This window comes from Salvelinus sp. IW2-2015, unplaced genomic scaffold (genome assembly GCF_002910315.2).
Source record: "Salvelinus sp. IW2-2015 unplaced genomic scaffold, ASM291031v2 Un_scaffold19, whole genome shotgun sequence".
Classification (NCBI taxonomy): domain Eukaryota; kingdom Metazoa; phylum Chordata; class Actinopteri; order Salmoniformes; family Salmonidae; genus Salvelinus; species Salvelinus sp. IW2-2015.
In genome coordinates this window covers 864593-885156 of record NW_019942505.1, presented here as the reverse complement: position 1 = coordinate 885156, position 20564 = coordinate 864593, and the positions used below count along the sequence as shown (strand labels likewise).

Below are 20564 nucleotides of genomic sequence, written 5' to 3'. Positions count from 1 at the left end.
TGGTCTGTGTTAAACAAAACACATTGAACAGTTTGTGCTGGAAATTCCTTATGTTTGAGGTTGAGTAGGAGCATTGTGCAAGACAGCTATGCATTTCCGGAAAAGGGCTGCCTTTTTTCCAGTATCAAAGAGTTTGATTTGCTACGCGTATCTAGCTTAGCATACTAGCCAGTAAAACTGAATCCTGTTTGTAATTCCAGCTACCGTTAGCTATACATTGATGCTAATCATTTTYGATATTTCACATTAAAGCAAATTCCACATGCACGTATCGCCATGGGCTGTYTATTCCACTCAGTTTGAAAAGTCAGCTGCACTAAAAAGTATTTGCAATGCTATCTAATTGTTTCATTTCTGACTGCCAGTTAGCTTCTTGCTAACTAAACGGTTTGCTGGCTTTCTGTGTACGTTTGATGGCGGCGCTATTTTCAGGCCGCGCTCAAACCATTTTTCCCCTAAACACTAAATATCAGATTTTAAAGAGACAGTCACATTGGTCAATGTGTCCACAGTGCATATATCCACAKCGCATATTTTTTGTACAGTCCAATTTTTTTATTGATACTCTCGCGATACATTMTCATGCTCGAGCTATTTGTGAGATTGCGTGAGAAGTCAGCCAGGTACAGTAGTCACCAACTCACTGTACACAAGTCGTAGCCCTCTGCTGTGCCCATTTGCTAGCTAGCATACTGTACTTTTGTTTAGGGCCTTTTAATTMTGTACTTCGTAGAGGAGGAGATGTAGTTGGCAATGCATGTGTCTGACAATCACTTTTTGTTGTCATAGACCCGCCCTTTTATTACTGATTAAAGGTCACGCAATTTACACACAGGTCTGCGGTGATTGGCATTCACGGGGTGGTAGCTAGCCATCCACAACTCATGTATTATAGTTGCAGTTTCCATTTCCTTTGTGAACTGTCTTATTTGAATGCCTTTACATGCGTTTAGGGCAAAACAGCTCCCTCAGATGTAATAATTTCCKGAATCTCTGCAGCAGAGGTATTGACAGTGACATCATTATTTTTGGTACTTGAAATGTGTTAGACTATTTACAGTATATGCACTGTGTGTTTCCATGTGTGTTGCAGATCAACAGGACAGTATGGCCACCACTGTTGCTGTCAGTCCCAGCGAGTATCTCCAGCCCTCTGCCACTTCCTCTCAAGTGAGTCATAGCTAGACTACTTCCTGCTTGTTCTTGGATGTGTAAATATCACCCAGTGGTGTCTTAAAAGTAACTAAGGGGTTCATTATTTGACTTTAGCTTGCATACTGAGTCCAGCAATGCCATCCTATTGTGAATCATGACGTTAGTAGTTTATGTATTTTATTGGTAGCCTATGGTGAGATGTAGCTTAACCTCCTGTATGTAAACTGTGTTCCACCTAGGGCTGGGTGAAATTCACGATGCGTCTCTTTTTAATTTTATTATTTCTTTTTATTTGTTTTACTTTTTCTCCAAGTTTTGTTGCACTAGAGTCATTCCACTTCAAAAAGCACAAGAAAGAGCATTTCACCATCTCAGATTGTTCAGAAATCGTTTCTGTAGTTAGAAACGCATAAGATTAGCATTCCTGAAACGTTTTGTTGAAATATAATTTGATATCTGAATAAATGAAGCCAATTGATTGCACCCAATTGGCATTTTAATTTTAGGATTCATATATATTATTATTATTTTTTTTTTAATCTCTCACCTTTATTTAACCAGGTAGGCTAGTTTTGAGAACAAGTTCTCATTTTGCAACTGCGACCTGGCCAAGTAAAGCATAGCAGGTGAACAGACAACAACAGAGTTACACATGAGTAAACAATAAAACAGTCAATAACATGGTAGAAAAAAAAAGAGAATCTATATACAATGTGTGCAAAAGGCATGAGTAGGCAATAACGAATAATTACAATTAGCAGATTAAAAACTGGAGTGATAAATCATCAGATGATCATGTGCAAGAAGAGATACTGGTGTTGCAAAGAGCAGAAAATAAATAAATAAAGCAGTAATGGGGGGTGAGGTAGGTAAATTGGGTGGGTAGTTTACAGATGGACTATGTAACGCTGCAGCGATCGGTTAGCTGCTCGGATAGCAGATTTTTAAAGTTGTTGAGGGAGATAAAAGTCTCCAACTTCAGAAGATTTTTTGCAATTCGTTCCAGTCGCAGGCAGCAGAGAGAACTGGAAGGAAGGCGTCCAAAATGAGGTTTTGGCTTAGGGATGACAGTGAAGATACACCTGCTGGAGCGCGTGCTGCGGGTGGGTGTAGCCATCGTGACCAGTGAAGCTGAGAATAAGGCGGGCACTTTTAACCTAGCAATAGCCTTGTAGATGACCTTGGAGCCAGTGGGTCTGACGACGAACATGTAGCGAGGGCCAGCCGACTAGGGCATACAGGTCGCAGTGGTGGGTCGTATAAGGTGCTTTAGTAACAAAACGAATGGCACTGTGATAAACTGCATCCAGTTTGCTGAGTAGAGTATTGGAACTATTTTGTAGATGACATCGCCGAAGTCGAATGGATCGGTAGGATAGTCAGTTTTACTAGGGTAAGTTTGGCGGCGTGAGTGAAGGAGGTTTGTGCGGATAGAAAGCCGATTCTTTGATTTGATTTTGGATTGAGATGTTTGATATGAGTCTGGAAGGAGAGTTTGCAGTCTAGCCAGACACCTAAGTACTTATAGATGTCCACATATTCTAGGTCGGAACGTCCAGGGTGTGATGCTAGTCGGGCGTGCGGGTGCAGGCAGCGAACGGTTGAAAAGCATGCATTTTGGTTTTACTAGCGTTTAGAAGCAGTTGGAGGCCACGGAAGGAGTGTTGTATGGCATTGAAGCTCGTTTGGAGGTTAGATAGCACAGTGTCCAAGGAAGGCCGGAAGTATATAGAATGGTGTCGTCTGCGTAGAGGTGGATCAGGGAATCGCCCGCAGCAAGAGCAACATCAATTGGATGTATACAGAGAAAAGAGTCGGCCGGAATTGACCTGTGGTACCCCCAAAGAGACTGCCAAGAGGACCGACAACATGCCCTCCGATTTGACACACTGAACTCTGTCTGCAAAGTAGTTGGTGAACAGGCAAGGCAGTCATTAGAAAAACCGAGGCCTACTGAGTCTGCCGATAAGATATGGTGATTGACAGAGCGAAAGCCATTGGCCAGGGATCGAAGACACGCGCACAGTAATGTCTTTATCGATGGCGGTTATGATATCAGTTTAGTACCTGTAAGCGTGGCTGAGGTGCACCCGTGACGGCTCGGAACACCGGATTGCACAGCGGAGAAGGTACGGTGGATTTGAGATGGTCAGTCATCTGTTTGTTGACTTGGCTTTCGAAGACCTTAGAATAGGCAGGGCAGGATGGATATAGGTCTGTAACAGTTTGGGTCAGGTGTCCTCCACCCTTTGAAGAGGGGGATGACCGCGGCAGCTTCTCAATCTTGGGGATCTCAGATGATACGAGGAGAGGGTTGAACAGGCTGGTATAGGGGGTGCGACAATGGCGGCGGACAGTTTCAGAAATAGGGGGTCCAGATTGTCAAGCCCAGCTGATTTGTATGGGTCCAGGTTTTCAAGCTCTTTCAGAACATCTGCTATCTGGATTTGGGTAAAGGAGAAGCTGGGGAGGCTTGGGCGAGTAGCAGCGGGGGGGGGGGCAGTTGGCCAGAGTTGGAGTCGCCAGGAGGAAGGCAATGGCCAGCCATTGAGAAATTGCTTGTTGAAGTCTTCGATTATCACGATTTATCGGTGGTGACCGTGTTACCTAGCCTCAGTGCAGTGGGCAGCTGGGAGGAGGTGCTCTTGTGTCCTCCATGGACTTTACAAGTATCCCCAAACTTTTGGAGTTAGAGTACAGGATGCAAATTTCTGCTGAAAAAGCTGGCCTTGCTTCCTGACTGACTGCGTGTATTGTGTTTCTGACTTCCTGAACAGTTGCATATGCGGGGGCTCTTCGATGCTATTGCAGTTCGCCACAGGTGTTTTTGTGCTGGTCGAGGGCAGTCAGGTCTGGAGTGAACCAAGGGCTATATCTGTTCTTGGTTCTGCATTTTTTGAACGCAGGCAGTGCTTGTCTAATATGGTGAGGAAGTAACTTTTAAAGAATGACCAGGCATCCTCAACTGACGGGATGAAGGTCAATATCCTTCCAGGGTAACCCGGGCCAGGTCGATTTAGAAAGGGCCTGCTCGCAGAAGTGTTTAGGGAGCGTTTGACAGTGATGAGGGTGGTCGTTTGACCGCGGACCCGTGGCGGATACAGGCAATGAGGCAGTGATCGCTGAGATCTTGATTGAAGACGCAGAGGTGTATTTGGAGGGCAGGTTGGTCAGGATAATGTCTATTAGGTGCCCATGTTTACGGATTTAGGGTTGTACCTGGTGGGTTCCTGATGATTTGTGTGAGATTGAGGGCATCAAGCTTGGATTGTAGACTGCCGGGGTGTTAAGCATATCCAGTTTAGGTCACCTAACGAACAAACTCTGAAGCTAGAATGGGGAGCGATCAATTCACAGATGGTGTCCAGGGCACAGCTGGGAGCTGAGGGGGGTCGGTAGCAGGCGGCAACAGTGAGAGACTTATTTCTGGAGAGATTAATTTTTAAAATTAGAAGTTCGAACTGTTTTGGGCATAGACCTGGAAAGTATGAAAGAACTTTGCAGGCTATCTCTGCAGTAGATTGCAACTCCTCCCCCTTTGGCAGTTCTATCATTGACGGAAAGTGTTATAGTTGGGTATGGAAACCAGAATTTTTGGTGGCCTTCCTAAGCCAGGATTGGACACGGCAAGGACATCAGGGTTGGCAGAGTGTGCTAAAGCGGTGAGTAAGGCAAACTTAGGGAGGAGGGCTTCTGATGTTGACATGCATGAGGCCAAGGCTTTTTCGATCACAGAATCAACAAATGAGGGTGACTGGGGACATGCAGGGCCTGGGTTTACCTCCACATCACCCGAGGAACAGAGGGAGTAGTAGGATGAGGGTGCGGCTAAAGGCTATCAAACTGGTCGCCTAGAGCGTTGGGGACAAAGAATAAAAGGAGCAGATTTATGGCGTGGTAGAATAGATTCTGGGCATAATGTGCAGACAGGGGTATGGTGGGGCGCGGGTACAGCGGAGGCAAGCCCAGGCACTGGTGATGAATAAGAGAGGTTGTATCTCTGGACATGCTGGTCTCAATGGGTGAGGTCCGCGATGTGTGGGGGGTGGGACAAAGGAGGTATCAGAGGTACGGAGAGTGGAACTACAGGGGTCCATTGCAAACCAAAACAATGATAATGATAACTAGCCGAACAAACAGTATGCAAGGCATATTGATATTTGAGAGAGACATACAATAAGGCATAAAGTGATTGCAGGTCTTGATTGGGAGAGCTAAGCTAAACAACAGGTAAGATAACAGCAGCAATAACAGGGTGCTAGTCTAACACAGCAACACAGGTAAAAATGGCGACGACTAGGCAGAGAGGGTCGGATTAACTACACACAGATCCTGAGTTAAAGCACAGAGCCGACAGATAAAACACAAATCAGAATGGAGTACCGTGAATTAATGGACAGTCAAGGCATGCATCAGCTATGTAGCCAAGTGATCATAGTGTCCAGGGGGCAGCCGTAGAGGAGCAGGGAGGCCTCACTAAGCTAGCACGCGGCGTTTAAAGTTAGTAGCCCGGGGGGGTGGTCTGCTCAGACGGAGGGGGTCTGCTCAGACGTGGTCGTGTCGACAGAGAATCCAAGCCGGATGGCGAAAGAGAGGTTGTGAATTGTAGAATTGTGTTTGCTAACTGGTGCTAGCTTCGGGCAGTGGCGCTAGCTGCCTAGCTGCAAGCTAGCTGTGAGGATCAGAAGTAGTGGCTCAGGGATTACGTCAGGAATCCAGCGTTGTTGTCGAGAGACAGTCCGATGCTGGTAAATTGGTGAGTAAATCTAGGGCTAATAACAGGGCTGGTGTCTGTGCAGAAGGTAAAAGCTACAGCAGCGGCAAAAAATGGCTAAATTAGCTTGTAGCTGATTTAGACCAGTTGTGATGGATTGGCAAGGGCTCTGTGTCGGCAAAAAAAGGTCCAGTCCAATTGGCAAAAAGGTATTGTAGCCCAAGAATTCGCTGGTAGACCTCTTCGGCTAGCCGGCAGATGGCGCTAGCTCGAGGCTAGCTCAAGGCTAGTGGGCTTGCTTCGGGGGACAAAGGTGTTAGCCAGTAGTAGCCATCGGTTGCAGCTAGCTAGCCTGTGATGATACGGTGTAATGTCCAGAGCTTGCGTCAGGAATCCGGTGATGTGGTAGAGAAAAAGCAGTCCTATATGCTCTGGGTTGATATCGCGCTTGCAGACTGGCAGGTATTGGCCCGAGCTGAAGCTGGCTGTGTCCGAGTTAAGGGTGAAGACCGCAGCAGTGGCTAACTGACTACTAGCTAGTAGCTAGTTATCTGGCTAGCTTCTGATTGGGGTTACGGTTCTAAAGTATAAAAAAATAGCAGGTCCGTACCACATTGGGTGAGGCGGAATGTAGGAATGTATATTCAGTTCCTAGATGGAAAGTGAAATTAAAATATATACGAAAAATACGAGGACTATTTACACGGGACAAGACAAGACAAACACACGTCCGACTGCTACGCCATCTTGGATTCGAATAAATATAGTACCTAACATCCAATTTGGACCATAATTCTTCCTAACAATTAGTAAGACATGAGTAATCCAATAAATGAATCAAAAGCCACCCACGCACCCCCCACGCCAAGCCCATCCAACAACCAGAATACAGTATCAGTTCTATCTCTAAGTAGTATGGAGCTACTGCGTGGAGTATTGTTTCTTCAACGTTTCTAATATATATATACACAGTTGAAGTTTACATACACCTTAGCCAAATACATTTAAACTAAGTTTTTCACAATTCTTGACATTTAATCCTAGTAAAAATTCCCTGTCTTAGGTCAGTTAGGATCACCACTTTATTTTTAAGAATGTGAAATGTCAGAAAAATAGTAGAGAGAATGATTTATTTTAGCTTTTATTTCTTTCATCACATTCCCAGTGGGTCAGAAGTTTACTTACACTCAATCAGTATTTGGTAGCATTGTCTTTAAATTGTTTAACTTGGGTCAACCGTTTCAGGTAGCCTTCCACAAGCTTCCCACAATATGTTGGGTGAATTCAACTTTGTGTATGTACACTTCTGACCCACTGGAATTGTGAAACAGTGAATGATAAGTGAAATAATCTGTCTGTAAACAATTGTTGGAAAAATTACGTGTGTCATGCACAAAGTAGATGTCCTAACCGACTTGCCAAAACTATAGCCTGTTAACAAGAAATTTGTGGAGTGGTTGAAAAACAAGTTTTAATGTCTCCAACCTAAGTGTATGTAAACCTGCGACTATATATGAATCTGGTGATGTTTTTTCCCCGATGTTCAGAGAAATTAGCCTTTGAAGTCGCTTGCATTCTTTACCATAAATTAGTGTGAAAGTACCAAGTTTTTCTCTGTTGCTGCTGCTACTGTCACCACACCCTTTTAGTAATTTTGCCAGTCTCTTGTGTTTATTAAATGGATTAACATTTTCTTTGCAACTTTGGGTAGAAAACCAATAGCTTTTGCTCACGATGAAARTAAATTGTGTGGTCAAGCCAGTCCTCCATGAAAGCAATTCAGGTTGACCTTCTCTTAGCTACCTAATGTTTCAACCCAACTCTCCTTGAATAATCCAAAACATTGCAGCTCTCTGAGAGGGCTATCCGTGTGGTGAATACTTTTTCTACAGGGCCAAAACTTTGATGGAGAAATGTGCTAGTGACTAAAATGTTGTGACAACCCTAATAAAATACAATTATAAACCATTGCATGGCAGTTGTATGTTTTTTAAATAAAATTATTAGAAAATATCTCTATGTAGTGTGATTAGTGACATTTACCATTATACCCAACCCAATATCATTACCATTGCAAAACACTATACAGTGTGTGTTTTAGGACTTTTTTTATTATTGAAGACCGTTGGAGACCGTTGCATGGAAACCATTAGAACTGCTCTAGCCTAATGGTTTGCTTGATCGCCAATCATCAGGAATGGTCTAATCCAGACCTTTTTTTAAGGGAGTAAAACAGATACAGAGGGGCYGTTTCCTGGACACAAATTAAGCCCAAGAGAAGGAAAAACTGAATTGCTTTCATGGAGGACTGGCTTGAATTGTGAGGATGACCACACTATTTATTTTCATCATGAGCAATAGCTATTGGTTTTCTATCCAAAGTTGCAAAAACAATTTTGTGATACATTTAATAAACACAGGAGAACAACAAAGTGGATAAATGGTGTGGTGGCAGAAGCAGGAACAGCGGCATCTAGTGGGAAAAACTTGGTACTTTCACATTATTTTATGGTAAAGAATGCAAGCGACTTCAATGGCTATTTTCTCTGAACGGTGGGAAACATCACCAGATTCACCAGGAATACATTACAAATGATGAAGAAGCAATACTCCAAGCAGCAGTTCCATACTACTGTCAGACAGAGAACTGATRCTGGTTGTTGGGGTGGAATTGGCGTGGGGTGTGGGAGGTCCGTGGGTGGCTTTTCATCATTTTATAAGATTCCTCATGTCTTACTCATTGTTAGCAAGAATTATTGTCCAAATCGGATGTTAGGTACTATATTTATGGAAGATTATAGGAATTCTACACATTTTAAAATGGGCAATTTGGGTGCAATCAATTAGCTTAATTTCTCAGAGATCAAATCATATTTCAACAAAATAATGTTTCAGGAATGCCAATCATATGTTTCTAACTACAGAAACAATTTCAGAGCAATCTGAGATGGTGGGTGTCATGGCTTGCTGAAATGACATGGATTGACCCACAATTAAAGGTCAATACACTGCATTTCAAACAGTCAGGAATAATCTAATGATTTCAGGGATTGTAAGAAATATACCTAGGCTAAATATAAGCCTTCCACCACCATAAAACACACAAATAATTTWACCTGCTTTTTTTGCAATAATCACTGATCTGGCGTTCATGTTCTTGTGATAGGCATTATAGAAAATTAACACGGTCTCATAAGAAATCTCTCAAGCACAAGCCCACGTGCCAGTGGGTAGCCAGCTAATCTTTATATTTAAAGTCTAGCCAACGTGGATCTATTTGCTTGCTAGCAGTGTAGAACAGTTGAACTGTTATGAATACACCCTGCTGTCAGTCTCCAACAGCCTGATCACTTTGTTTAGATGTTGAAATCAAGTGACCTACCTGGATAAGATGTTTATTTCTCAGAATGAGAACGAGTTGCCAATACCTTATATAAATGCGTCTTTTTATGCTCATTGCAAATGTATAAAACACAGGCTAGACAGCTAGCACATAACAGTATTTGGCTAAAATGCTGCTAGCGGTACATGGTACCGCAATGGTATTTGCTATCTGGAATCTTTGGGATGTCCCTACCCCATTGAAGTTGACAWTTTTAAATGGTTGGGGCTAGGTAAGGTTTAGGGTAGGCACGTCCCAAGGATCACATATAGCACTAACCGTACTGCAATGCTGCGTGCGACAAACTGAGCATTCATTTTCCACAATCATGTTCATTGACACTCCCGTTTTAGTATGATCTGCTCTGTTCTAAATTTTGAAAGTTTAGACATAAAAAGGGTATTGTTAGAAGGGGAATTAACCGATTCTGTTGGACCAAACCTCAAATGCAAATAGCAAGTTGGAATTGCTTGTTGTCAGAGAGGAAGAAGTGATCTTGTTGTGAGTGGCAGGGGGAGGGGCTTGGTGTCTGTGCGAGTGGGAAGGTGCACAGTGCACACAGCACAGAAGGAGACGAGACCAAAAAGGGAAAAACGCTCATAAAAACGGACAAAAATAAAACTTTGATTCTTGTGATACAGGCATTTGGAACATTGCGCTAAAACATACATTCTAATTAAATAGGTCGCCCAGCCCTAGTTACAGCCCAATTCCATCCCTGGTTCAAAAAATGTGCCAAATACAAAAGGTGTAGACCTTACCATGAAATGCTTACTTACAAGCCCTTAACCAACAATGCAGTTTTAAGAAAAAGTTACGAAAATAGTTACTAAATAAACAAAAGATAAACCAAAAAAATGAAAGCGCAACAATACAATAACATGGCTATATACAGGGGGTACCGGTGCCGAGTCAATGTGCGGAGGTACTGGTTAGTCGAGGTAATATGTAGGTAGGGGTAAAGTGACTATGCATAGATAATAAATAGCAAGTAGCATCAGCGTAAAGGGGGGGGGTCACTGCCTGGGTAGCCATTTGATTAGCTGTTTAGCAGTCTTATGGCATGGGGGTAGAAGCTGTTAAGAAGCCTTTTGGATATAGACTTGGCGTTCCAGTACCGGTGGCAGAGAGAACAGTCTATGACTTGGGTGGCTGGAGTCTTTTGCAATTTTTAGGGCCTTCCTCTGACACCACCTGGTATAGAGGTCCTGGATGGCAGGAAGCTTGGCCCCTGTGATATACTGGGCCGAACGCACTACCCTCTGTAGCACCTTGCGGTTGGAGGCAGAGCAGTTGCCATACCAGGCGGTGATGCAACCAGTCAGGATGCTCTTGTCGTGCCCTCTTCACGACTGTCTTGGTGTGTTTGGACCATGATAGTTTGTTGGTGATGTGGACACCAAGGAACTTGAAGCTCTCAACCTGCTCCACTACAGCCCCGTCGATGAGAAAGGGCGCGTGCTCTGCCCTCCTTTTCCTGTAGTTCACAATCATCTCCTTTGTCTTGATTATCTTGAGGGAGAGGTTGTTGTCCTGGCACCACACTGCCAGGTCTTTGACCTCCTCCCTATAGGCTGTCTCATCGTTGTCGGTAATCAGGCCTACCACTGTTGTGTCCTCTGCAAACTTAATGATGGTATTGGAGTCGTGCTTGGCCACGCAGTCGTGGGTAAACAGGGAGTACAGGAGGGGACTAAGCACACATCCCCGAGGCGCCCCTTTGTTGAGGATCAGCGTGGCAGATGTGCTGTTGCCTACCCGTACCACCTGGGGGCGGCCCGTGAGGAAGTCCAGGATCCAGTTGCAGAGCGAGGTGTTTAGTCCCAAGGTCTTTAGCTTAGTGATGAGCTTTGAGGGCACTATGGTGTTGAATGCTGAGCTGTAGTCAATKAACGTAGGTGTTTCTTTTGTCCAGGTGGGAAAGGGCAGTGTGGAGTGCAATAGAGATTGCGTCATCTGTTTGGGTGGTGTGCAAATTGGAGTGGGTCTAGGGTTTCTGGCATGATGGTGTTGATGTGAGCCATGACCAGCCTTTCAAAGCACTTCATAGTMATTTAGGCATGTTACCTTTGTGTTCTTGGGCACAGGGACTATGGTGGTCTGCTTGAAACATGTAGGTATTACAGACTCGGTCAGAGAGAGGTTGAAAATGTCAGTGAAGACACTTGCCAGTTGGTCAGCGCAGCGCATGCTCGTAGTACACGTCCTGCTAATCCGTCTGGCCCAGAGCCTGGTGAATGTTGACTGTTTAAAGGACTTACTCACATTGGCTACGGAAAGCGTGATAATGGTTGTCGAGAACAGCTGGTGCTCTCATGCATGCTTCAGTGTCGAAGTGCGCATAGAAGTAATTTAGGTCGTCTGGTAGGCTTGTGTCACTTGGCAGCTCGCGGCTGGGCTTCCCTTTGTAGTTCGTAATAGTTTGCAAGCCCTGCCACATCCAACGAGCGTCAGAGCCAGTGCAGTAGCATTCAATCTTAGTCCTGTATTTACGCTTTGCCTGTTTGATGGTTTGTCAGAGGGCACAGTGGGATTTCTTATAAGCATCCGGGTTAGAGTCCTGCTCCCTTTAAAGCAGCAGCTCTACCCTTTAGCTCAGTGAGGATGTTGCCTGTAATCCATGGCTTCTGGTTGGGGTATGTACGTACGGTTACTGTGGGGATGATGTCATCGATGCACTTTTTGATGAAGCTGGTGACTGATGTGGTATACTCCTCAATGCCATTGGATGAATCCCAGAACATATTCCAGTCTGTGTTAGCAAAGCAGTCCTGTAGCTTAGTATCTGCATCATCTGACCACTTCCGTATTGAACGAGTCGCTGGTACTTCCTGCTTTAGTTTTTGCTTGTAAGCAGGAATCAGAAGGATATAATTATGCTCAGATTTGCCAAATGGAGGGCGAGGGAGAGTTTTGTACGCGTCTCTGTGTGTGGAGTATAGGTGGTCTAGTTTTTTYCCCTCTGGTTGCACATGTAACATGCTGGTAGAAATTAGGTAAAAATAATTTAAGTTTCCCTGCATTTAAGTCCCCGGCCACTAGGAGCATAGCCTTAGGATGAGCATTTTCTTGTTTGCTTATGGCCATATACAGCTCGTTGAGTGCGGTCTTAGTGCCAGCATTGGTTTGTTGTGGTAAATAGACATCTATGAAAAATATATATGAAAACTCTCTTGGTAAATAGTGTGGTCTACAGCTAATCATGAGATACTCTACCCTCAGGCGAGCAAAACCTCAAGACTTCCTTARTATTAGATTTCGTGCACCAGCTGTTGTTGACAAATAGACACAGACCGCCACCCCTTGTCTTACCGGAGACAGCTGTTTTGTCTTGCYGATGCATGGAAAACCCAGCCAGCTGTATGTTATCCATGTCGTCGATCTGCCACGACTCGTGAAACCTAAGATATTACAGTTTTTAATGTCCCGTTGGTAGGATAGTCTTGAACAGAGCTCATCCAGTTTATTCTTCAATGACTGGACGTTGGCCAATAGGATGGATGGTAGAGGCGGGTTACCCACTTGCCGACAAATTCTCACAAGGCACCCGGACCTGCGCCCCCTGTATCGGCGTTGCTTCTTCATGCGAATKACAGRGATTTGGCCCAGGTCTGGTATCGGCAGTAAATCATTTGTGTCCGACTCGTTGCACCCCTTACCATTTGTCCCTCTCTCTTTGGTCCTGTCTACAGGACTCCCAGCCCTCCCCACTGGCCCTCCTGGCCGCCACCTGTAGTAAGATCGGCCCCCCTGCTGCTCAGGCCCCTGTCAGTGCCCCTCCTACCCAACCCCAACCTCGCCGTCTCCTCCCCATCAAGCCCGCCCCCATCGCCCCCGCCCCTCCCAAAAACCTGGGCTTCCTGTCCGCTAAAGGAAATGTGATCCAGCTGCCAGCGGGCCTGGGCTCCAACAACCCCGGCACACCCATCGTCCTCACCATCCAGCAGAGCCCTGGTCGCTCGAATCAAACATCCAACATCCAATACCAGGTGATGCCGCAGCTGGGAGGCACACAGACCATCCAGATGATGCAGCAGGGCGGACAGATCCAGCTCATCCCGGGTACCAACCAGGCCATCATCACCACGCCCATGACGGTCCCCCAGCCGCAGCCCGCTGCCGCGCCCATCACCCCGCAGAAGACGGTGGCCATCAAGCCGTCCCCCAGGGGGCGGAAACCCAATGCAGCCAACGTGGTGCGGCTGCACAGCGGGCTCACGCTGCCCCTCAAYGTAGCCACCGGAGAGGAGCCAGCGGCAGCTCCTCCCCCGCCAACAAAAGGCAGACGAGGAAGGAAGAAGCTAGTGGCAGCAGCCCCTCCACCACAGACCATCTCTCTGCCCCCCGAGCAGATGGAGACGATATTGTTAGAAGCCGGGGAGAATATTATTCAGGTATGTTTGTTTTTCTGCTGCATTTGGTGTGGGATCAACCATGACTGGTGGACCAGTTCACTTGCTTGATTGGGATACAAATGGGTACTAATTACTGAATGTGTCTACAATGCTTGTGAGTGTGTGTGTGTAAATGAGTATCTAATGATTTCATCTGTATTTCTCAAACTCAAAATGCTATGCTTTACGTGAGGGTTAGCCTACTCTATCACCCCTTCAACCTCCAATATKGGGGTCCCTGTATGAGTAAGTGTTGGATAGATTTAGGGCTGTGTTTCATTGCTGCTCTCTTGGTGTTCTCCCCAGGCGGGGAACCAGCTCCTGATCGTGCAGAACACCGGGTCGGGCCAGCAGCAGCTGGTGCAGTTGGTGCAGCAGAAACAGGAGCAGCAGGTGGTCCAGATCCCCCAGCAGGCCCTGAAGGTGGTGCAGGCCGCCTCCGCCACCCTGCCTCAGGTCCCCCAGAGACAGCCTGCACCCAGCCTGCAGCCAGAGCCCACTCAGGTACACACACAAGTTGTTAGAGATCATCAATGTAGCTCTCTCAGCAAACTGACAGATCTAGGAGTTACTCCGAGTATTTAGTTAGGATGCAAGGTGATTTGTAGATAGGTCAGTCTGAAGTTGTCAATGTAGTCATGCACACAGGCCACTCACACACACAAAACACCTACAGGTGCTGCATGCACACCACCTCTCTACACTCACTCCAGGCTACCCACATGTTTATTTTATTTTTTTGTATGTATCCTTTTTTAATAGGCAAGTCAGTTAAGAACAAATTCTTATTTACAATGACGGCCTATCAAAAGGCAAAAGGCCTGCGGGGACTGGGGCTGGGATTAAAAATAAAAGTATAGGACAAAACACACATCACGACATGAGACAACACTACATAAAGAAAGACCTAAGACAACACAGCATGGTAGCAACATCACATGACAACAACATGGTAGCATCACAACATGGTAGCAGCACAAAACATGGTACAAACATTATTGGGCACAGACAACAGCACAAAGGGCAAGAAGTTAGAGACAACAATACATCACGCGAAGCAGCCACAACTGTCAGTAAGAGTGTCCATGATCTGTCTCTTATACACATCTAGATGTGTATAAGAGACAGTTATATCATTGAACGCGGCCCAGCTCTCTTCGGCGGGCCAGGCCGTGCAGACTATAAACATCAACGGGGTCCAGGTGCAAGGAGTGCCCGTCACCATCACCAATGCAGGAGGTGTGTGTGTGTGTGTGTGTACTGTTGTGTTCGTGACAAATATAAAAAGTGCTTGTCCGTATCCAAATCCACAAGGGCATATCCATATCCTGTCTATTTCCATACTGTCTTCCTTTAAAAATGGTTTGCATTCCAATGGACTTTTAGCAAGCTAATGGAGGCCTGCATGTGTGTGTCAGTATGTGTGTGTGGGCATGTCTGTGTAAAGTATGTTTATATATGTACAATATATGTTTATTACTCATCTGCAATATGTTAAAGTTTCTCTACTGTTCTTTCAGGGCAGCAGCACCTGACAGTGCAGACGGTGCAGGGCGGTGCCCTCCAGCTGGGCGGCGTGACCTCCCAGGGCCACCAGGTGCAGATGGAGCAGACTCTGGCTCTGGAGTTGCAGGGCCAGCCTGGGGAGAAGAAACGCCGCATGGCCTGCACCTGCCCCAACTGTAAGGACTCCGAGAAGAGGCAAGTGGCTCTTACTAGCAAACTAGAGACAGGCCTGAGCACCTGGTGGGAAAAAAACATGATATACAGTATAAACCCATATATTTTTTTACCAATATGGAAAGTCTTGGTTGATACAAACTGATATCTGTATGGCAAAGTGTACCCTTTTGTGAGTTTGGGGCAGGGAAACAACCACGATTGCAAGCAACTACTTTCCATCCTCCTGCTCTTAATACCTGTGCACCAAGCAGAAATATAGTGAATACACTACATGACCAAAAGTATGTGGACACCTGCACGTCAAACATCTCATTCCAAAATCATGGGTATTAATAYGGAGTTGGTCCCCCCTTTGCTGCTATAACAGCCTCAACTCTACTGGGAAGGCTTTCCACTAGATATTGGAACATTGCTGCGGGGACTTGCTTCCATTCAGCTACAAGAGCATTAGTGAGGTCGGGCATTGATGTTTGGCGATTAGGCCTGGCTCGCATTCGGAGTTCCAATTCATCCCAAGGGTGTTCAATGGGGTTGAGGCCAGGGCTCAAGTTCTTCCACACCGATCTTGACAACCATTTCTATATGGACCTTGTTTGGGTACGGGGACATTGTCATGCTGAAACAGGAAAGGGCCTTCCCCAAGCTGTTGGCACAAAGTTGGAAGCACAGAATCGTCTAGAATGTCATTGTATGCTCTAGCGTTAAGATTTCCCCTCACTGGAACTAAGGGGCCTAGCCCGAACCATGAAAACCTGCCCCAGATCAATATTCCTCCTGCACCAAACTTTACATTTGGCACTATGCATTGGGTCAGGTAGCGTTCTCCTGGCATCCGCCAAACTCAGATTCGTCCGTTGGACTGCCAGATGGTGAAGCATKATTCATCACTCCAGAGAACGCACTTCCAGTGTCCAATAGCGGCGAGCTTTACACCACTCCTGTCGATGCTTGGCATTGCGCATGGTGATCTTAGGCTTGTGTGCGGCTGCTCGGCCATGGAAACCCATTTCATTAAGCTTCAGACGAACAGTTCTTGTGCTGACGTTGCTTCCAGAGGAACTCGGTAGTGAGTGTTGCACCCGAGGGCCACCGATTTTTACGCACTTCAGCACTCGGCGGTCCCTTTCTGTGAGCTTGTGTGGCCTACCACTTCCCGGCTGAGCCGTTGATGCTCCTAGACGTTTCCACTTCACAATACAGCACTTACAGTTGACCGGGGAAGCTCTAGCAGGGCGGAAATTTGACGAACTGACTTGTTGGAAAGGTGGCATCCTATGACGGTGCCACGTTGAAAGTCACTGAGCTCTTCAGTAAAGGCCATTCTACTGCCAATGTTTGTCTATGGAGGTTGCGTGGCTGTGTGCTTGATTTTATACACCTGTCAACAACCGGTGTGGCTGAAATAGCCAAATCCACTAATTTGAAGGGGTGTCCACATACTTTTGTGTGTGTATATATAGTGTAGTTACGTTTGTGTTTTCTGTGTTGTGCAGGCCCGGCGAGGTRGGGAAGAGGAAGCACATCTGTCACATCCCGGGCTGCGAGAAGACGTTCCGGAAAACGTCACTCCTCCGGGCCCACGTGCGCCTGCACACCGGCGAGCGGCCCTTCGTCTGCAACTGGGTCTTCTGCGGCAAACGCTTCACGCGCAGTGACGAGCTGCAGCGACACGCCAGGACACACACAGGTCTGTCCACCGCAGGAGACACACTGATACACACTGTAGGATGAATGTAAGTCAGTCTGCAAAACACTCACTGGGCAATGTTCAGTAAGGAACACCGTAGCAAACATTTTTCAATGGATAAAATTCTGTGTTCTTATTGGACAAGTTCAGATAGTACCTCCCCTGTTTTTGAAAACGTTTTCCCCCTACTGAACACACCCCAGGACACACACTCAGGAGGTACGTACACCGCAAGGTTAGCACAAGTCAGTCGACAATGCTCCAAATGCCAAATCATTCTCATACACCATTGTTTTCACCACGTCAGGACTCAAGCAGACGATGCACATACAGTATGTTAGTTTTGCTGCAGTTTCCAGGACTCAAGCAGGCACTCAGATTTGTAGCAGAGATTTCCTTGCAACAGAGAAGAATGGTATTGCTGTTTCATAGTTTTGTGTTATGCACGAAAATTAAACCACTAATTTATTCTGTCTTTTCCTTGCAGGAGACAAGCGCTTCGAGTGCAACCAGTGTCAGAAACGGTTCATGAGGAGCGACCATCTCACGAAGCATTACAAAACACACATAAACACCAAGAACTTGTGAGCTGTGCTGTATACCGACTGTATACACAGACATGCCCTGATGAACTAAACCCCATAGAGGGCCGCAGGAGAGGATACCAAGAGAGTAGTCCCAAAAAGGCCCCATACGCCCCATTCTCCCCCACAGAGGCTTTGTAGCCTGGTGTACAAACCAATCCTCCCCCTCACGGACTCAACTGTTCCAGTCAAGTTATTAATGATACAAATATATATAATTACGGACAGCAGGCTTACTTACGTAGGCAGAATGCGTAGAACAGCGAAAGGCGGTCTCCCAGAAAGACAGACAAGCGTGGCTGCTGTGTTCTGATGACCTCACGCTCTGAGCGCCATATCCAAATCCAGTCACCAGGCCCGAGGGAGGAATGAGAGCAAAACTGATAGATTTAGTCTACCAAAGTACCCGAGCCCAAAGGAGACTCCAGCCACTCTTGCCCCTTCTTGTTTTTCCATATTTTATTATTTTCAATATTAATAATAACAAATACTATTTTTGTTGAAGCTCCAGAATAAGGTTTTTTCAAAGTTGGTCCTCAAGCCCCACGAGTATCCAAGGTACTTTTTTCAGTCAAACAAATCCTATTCAGTAAATTGCACTACATGCATATCCTTTTACATGGTTTGAACGGTATTTGTAATTCTATTGTTGTTCAATATCAAAGTAATATTATTGATTTTCCAACAAATAAATTATTTGGTTGGAAAGAAAACATGCATACCTATTAGGCCTTGGTGACCACTTTGAAACCTTACACAGTTCCAGACTCGGAAAACCCAAGTTGGCAAAAGATTTTGTGCATATGCGTACAAACATACATTCACTCATACATGGGCAAATATAGATATTTATTATGTTCAGACATAATACCCTTTTCGGGAGGTTTTTTGTAAATCGAAARTGTAATTTAGCTTTTGGCATTTGTTTGTTTGAGTAAAGAGTTACAAATTATTTTGAATACAGACTCCCTCCTAATGAGTTTAAATGTAGTGCATTGCTATGTGTATATCATTATGATATTAACTAAATATGTCCCAAATATTGGTYTGGCGTGACAATCATGTCATAAGATGCAACAAAAAAAATCGACATTAAAATGCTTTCTCGGGCCTGTCACCAGTTATTAGATTACATTAGAAGTCATAACTTGTCTATTATGATCTACATTAAGATCCGTTTGAGGCAAATATGTTTGATGAAACATTTCCGATTCGTATGACATAAAAATTGACAAGCTATCTACTATTATTTATCTAAGGTTTCTGGTGTTTCAATTCCTTTAACAGTCAAGGAAGAACACCAGCACTAAACCTTTACTCAATATGTTCTGTTCAATGAATACATATTGACTGTTTATGTAGCTAACTGCATAACAGCGTACATTTTTWATATTTTTCTTTCAAATATTTAATTAACTACTCGGAAAGATTAATACATGTCCCCCAACAAAAAAAATGATCCTCATGCATTTTAAAATGAGATCAACATTTCATTGAATAGCCCATATGAAAATCATGTCCAGTATGTCTGGATGCCTCAACTGGGCCTTGGGGACGGAAAGAAAGTCCTGCTCATATTTATGTTTGTCTTGTATGTCCTGAATGTGTATATACAATGTGTCTGGGAGACACAGTAAAATGTAGGATAGAAAGTTACACTGCCTTGTATTTTGGCCGGCCTGGCCAGAGCTGAAGGAAGTGGACTCTGTACAGTGTGAAAGGAAAATGCGTAATGTGACATTGTATAGCTTCATTCCTGCTTTGTACACCATTACTTCTAGATGATCCCTTTTCTATCGAATTTAAAGTTGCCTTAGACAGTTGCACCCAGTATTTAAAGAGATTTCTGTCTAATTTCCAGGGAATGGCATTTGTAGAATTCCTTTTATTTTTGTCTAACTTATGTTACATAATGCCAATGTTTATGTGCACTGACTTGAGCCCAGGTTGAAAATGTGTGATTTTTTTATTTGATTTTTAAGTAATGATCAGTGGATGAGTTATTTTACCTAAACTGAAAAGGTCCTAATGTTGGTCTCAGTGAACCAGGTGCTTTTCCCTCTCTAAACCTGATCTACCACAGTAATAGATACAGACCCTGTGTATGTCTGAAATGGCACCCTAATTCCTATATTGTGCACTACTTTCAACCATAGCTCCATGGTCTCTGGTCAGAAGTAGTGCACTATATAGGGAATAGGGTGACATTTCAGACTTCCTTTGTTTAACAGGAGTCCTCAGATATCCAGCTATTGCCCATCTTTTATAACTTGTATTAAGGCGCTTACTACRGGTGCTTGCTCCTTTTTTACAGTCACCCACCCCCTCAATAAAGCATTCAAACTGTATTCTGTGTTGTCCTTCTTCATCCAGGTCCCATCAGSCTTCACGAGAGAYTTCCCTCACTGAGAACCATAGGGTGAATTTTGAAAAAGGTGTGTTTGTGTATAAGTATTTACCTGGCTGTCATTTGTYTTACATGGGGCAGCAGGTAGTCTAGATCATTGGGCCAGTAACTGAAAGGTTGCTGGTTTGAATACCTGAGCTGACAGGTGAAAAAAATCTGATGTGCCCTTGAGCAAGGCACTTAACCCTAATTGCTCCTGTAAGTTGCTCTGRATAAGAGTGTCTGCTAAATCAGGGTTTCCCAAACTAGTCCTGGGGCCCCGCCCTGAGTGCAAGTTTTGGTTTTTGCCCTATGACTACACAGCTGATTTCAAATATCCAACTCCTCATCAAGCTTTGATTATTTTAATCAGCTGTGTAGTGCTCGGGCAAAAAACATATATATTTTTTAACTACCTTTTATTTAACTAGGCAAGTCAGTTAAGAACAAATTCTTATTTACAATGACGGCCTACCCCGGCCAAACCCAGACGACGCTGGGCCAGTTGTGCGTCGCCCCGACACTTGGGCCGAGCTTGGGAAACCCTATGCTAAATGTGCATGGCTAATGAGAAAATAA

At 44.9% G+C, this 20564-nt stretch overlaps 1 protein-coding gene across 1 annotated transcript; it reads left to right on the top strand.

Annotated features, from left to right (window-relative positions):
• The first annotated feature begins 6 nt into the window (after positions 1-6).
• LOC112067981 (transcription factor Sp2) lies at positions 7-19947 on the top strand. The gene is made up of 7 exons (XM_070437980.1): positions 7-1170; positions 12944-13645; positions 13952-14222; positions 14768-14884; positions 15166-15346; positions 16822-17015; positions 17503-19947. The coding sequence occupies exons 1-7, from the start codon at positions 1081-1083 to the stop codon at positions 17601-17603; spliced, it is 1656 nt and encodes a 551-aa protein (XP_070294081.1). The 5' UTR covers positions 7-1080; the 3' UTR covers positions 17604-19947.
• The last annotated feature ends 617 nt before the right edge of the window (positions 19948-20564 follow it).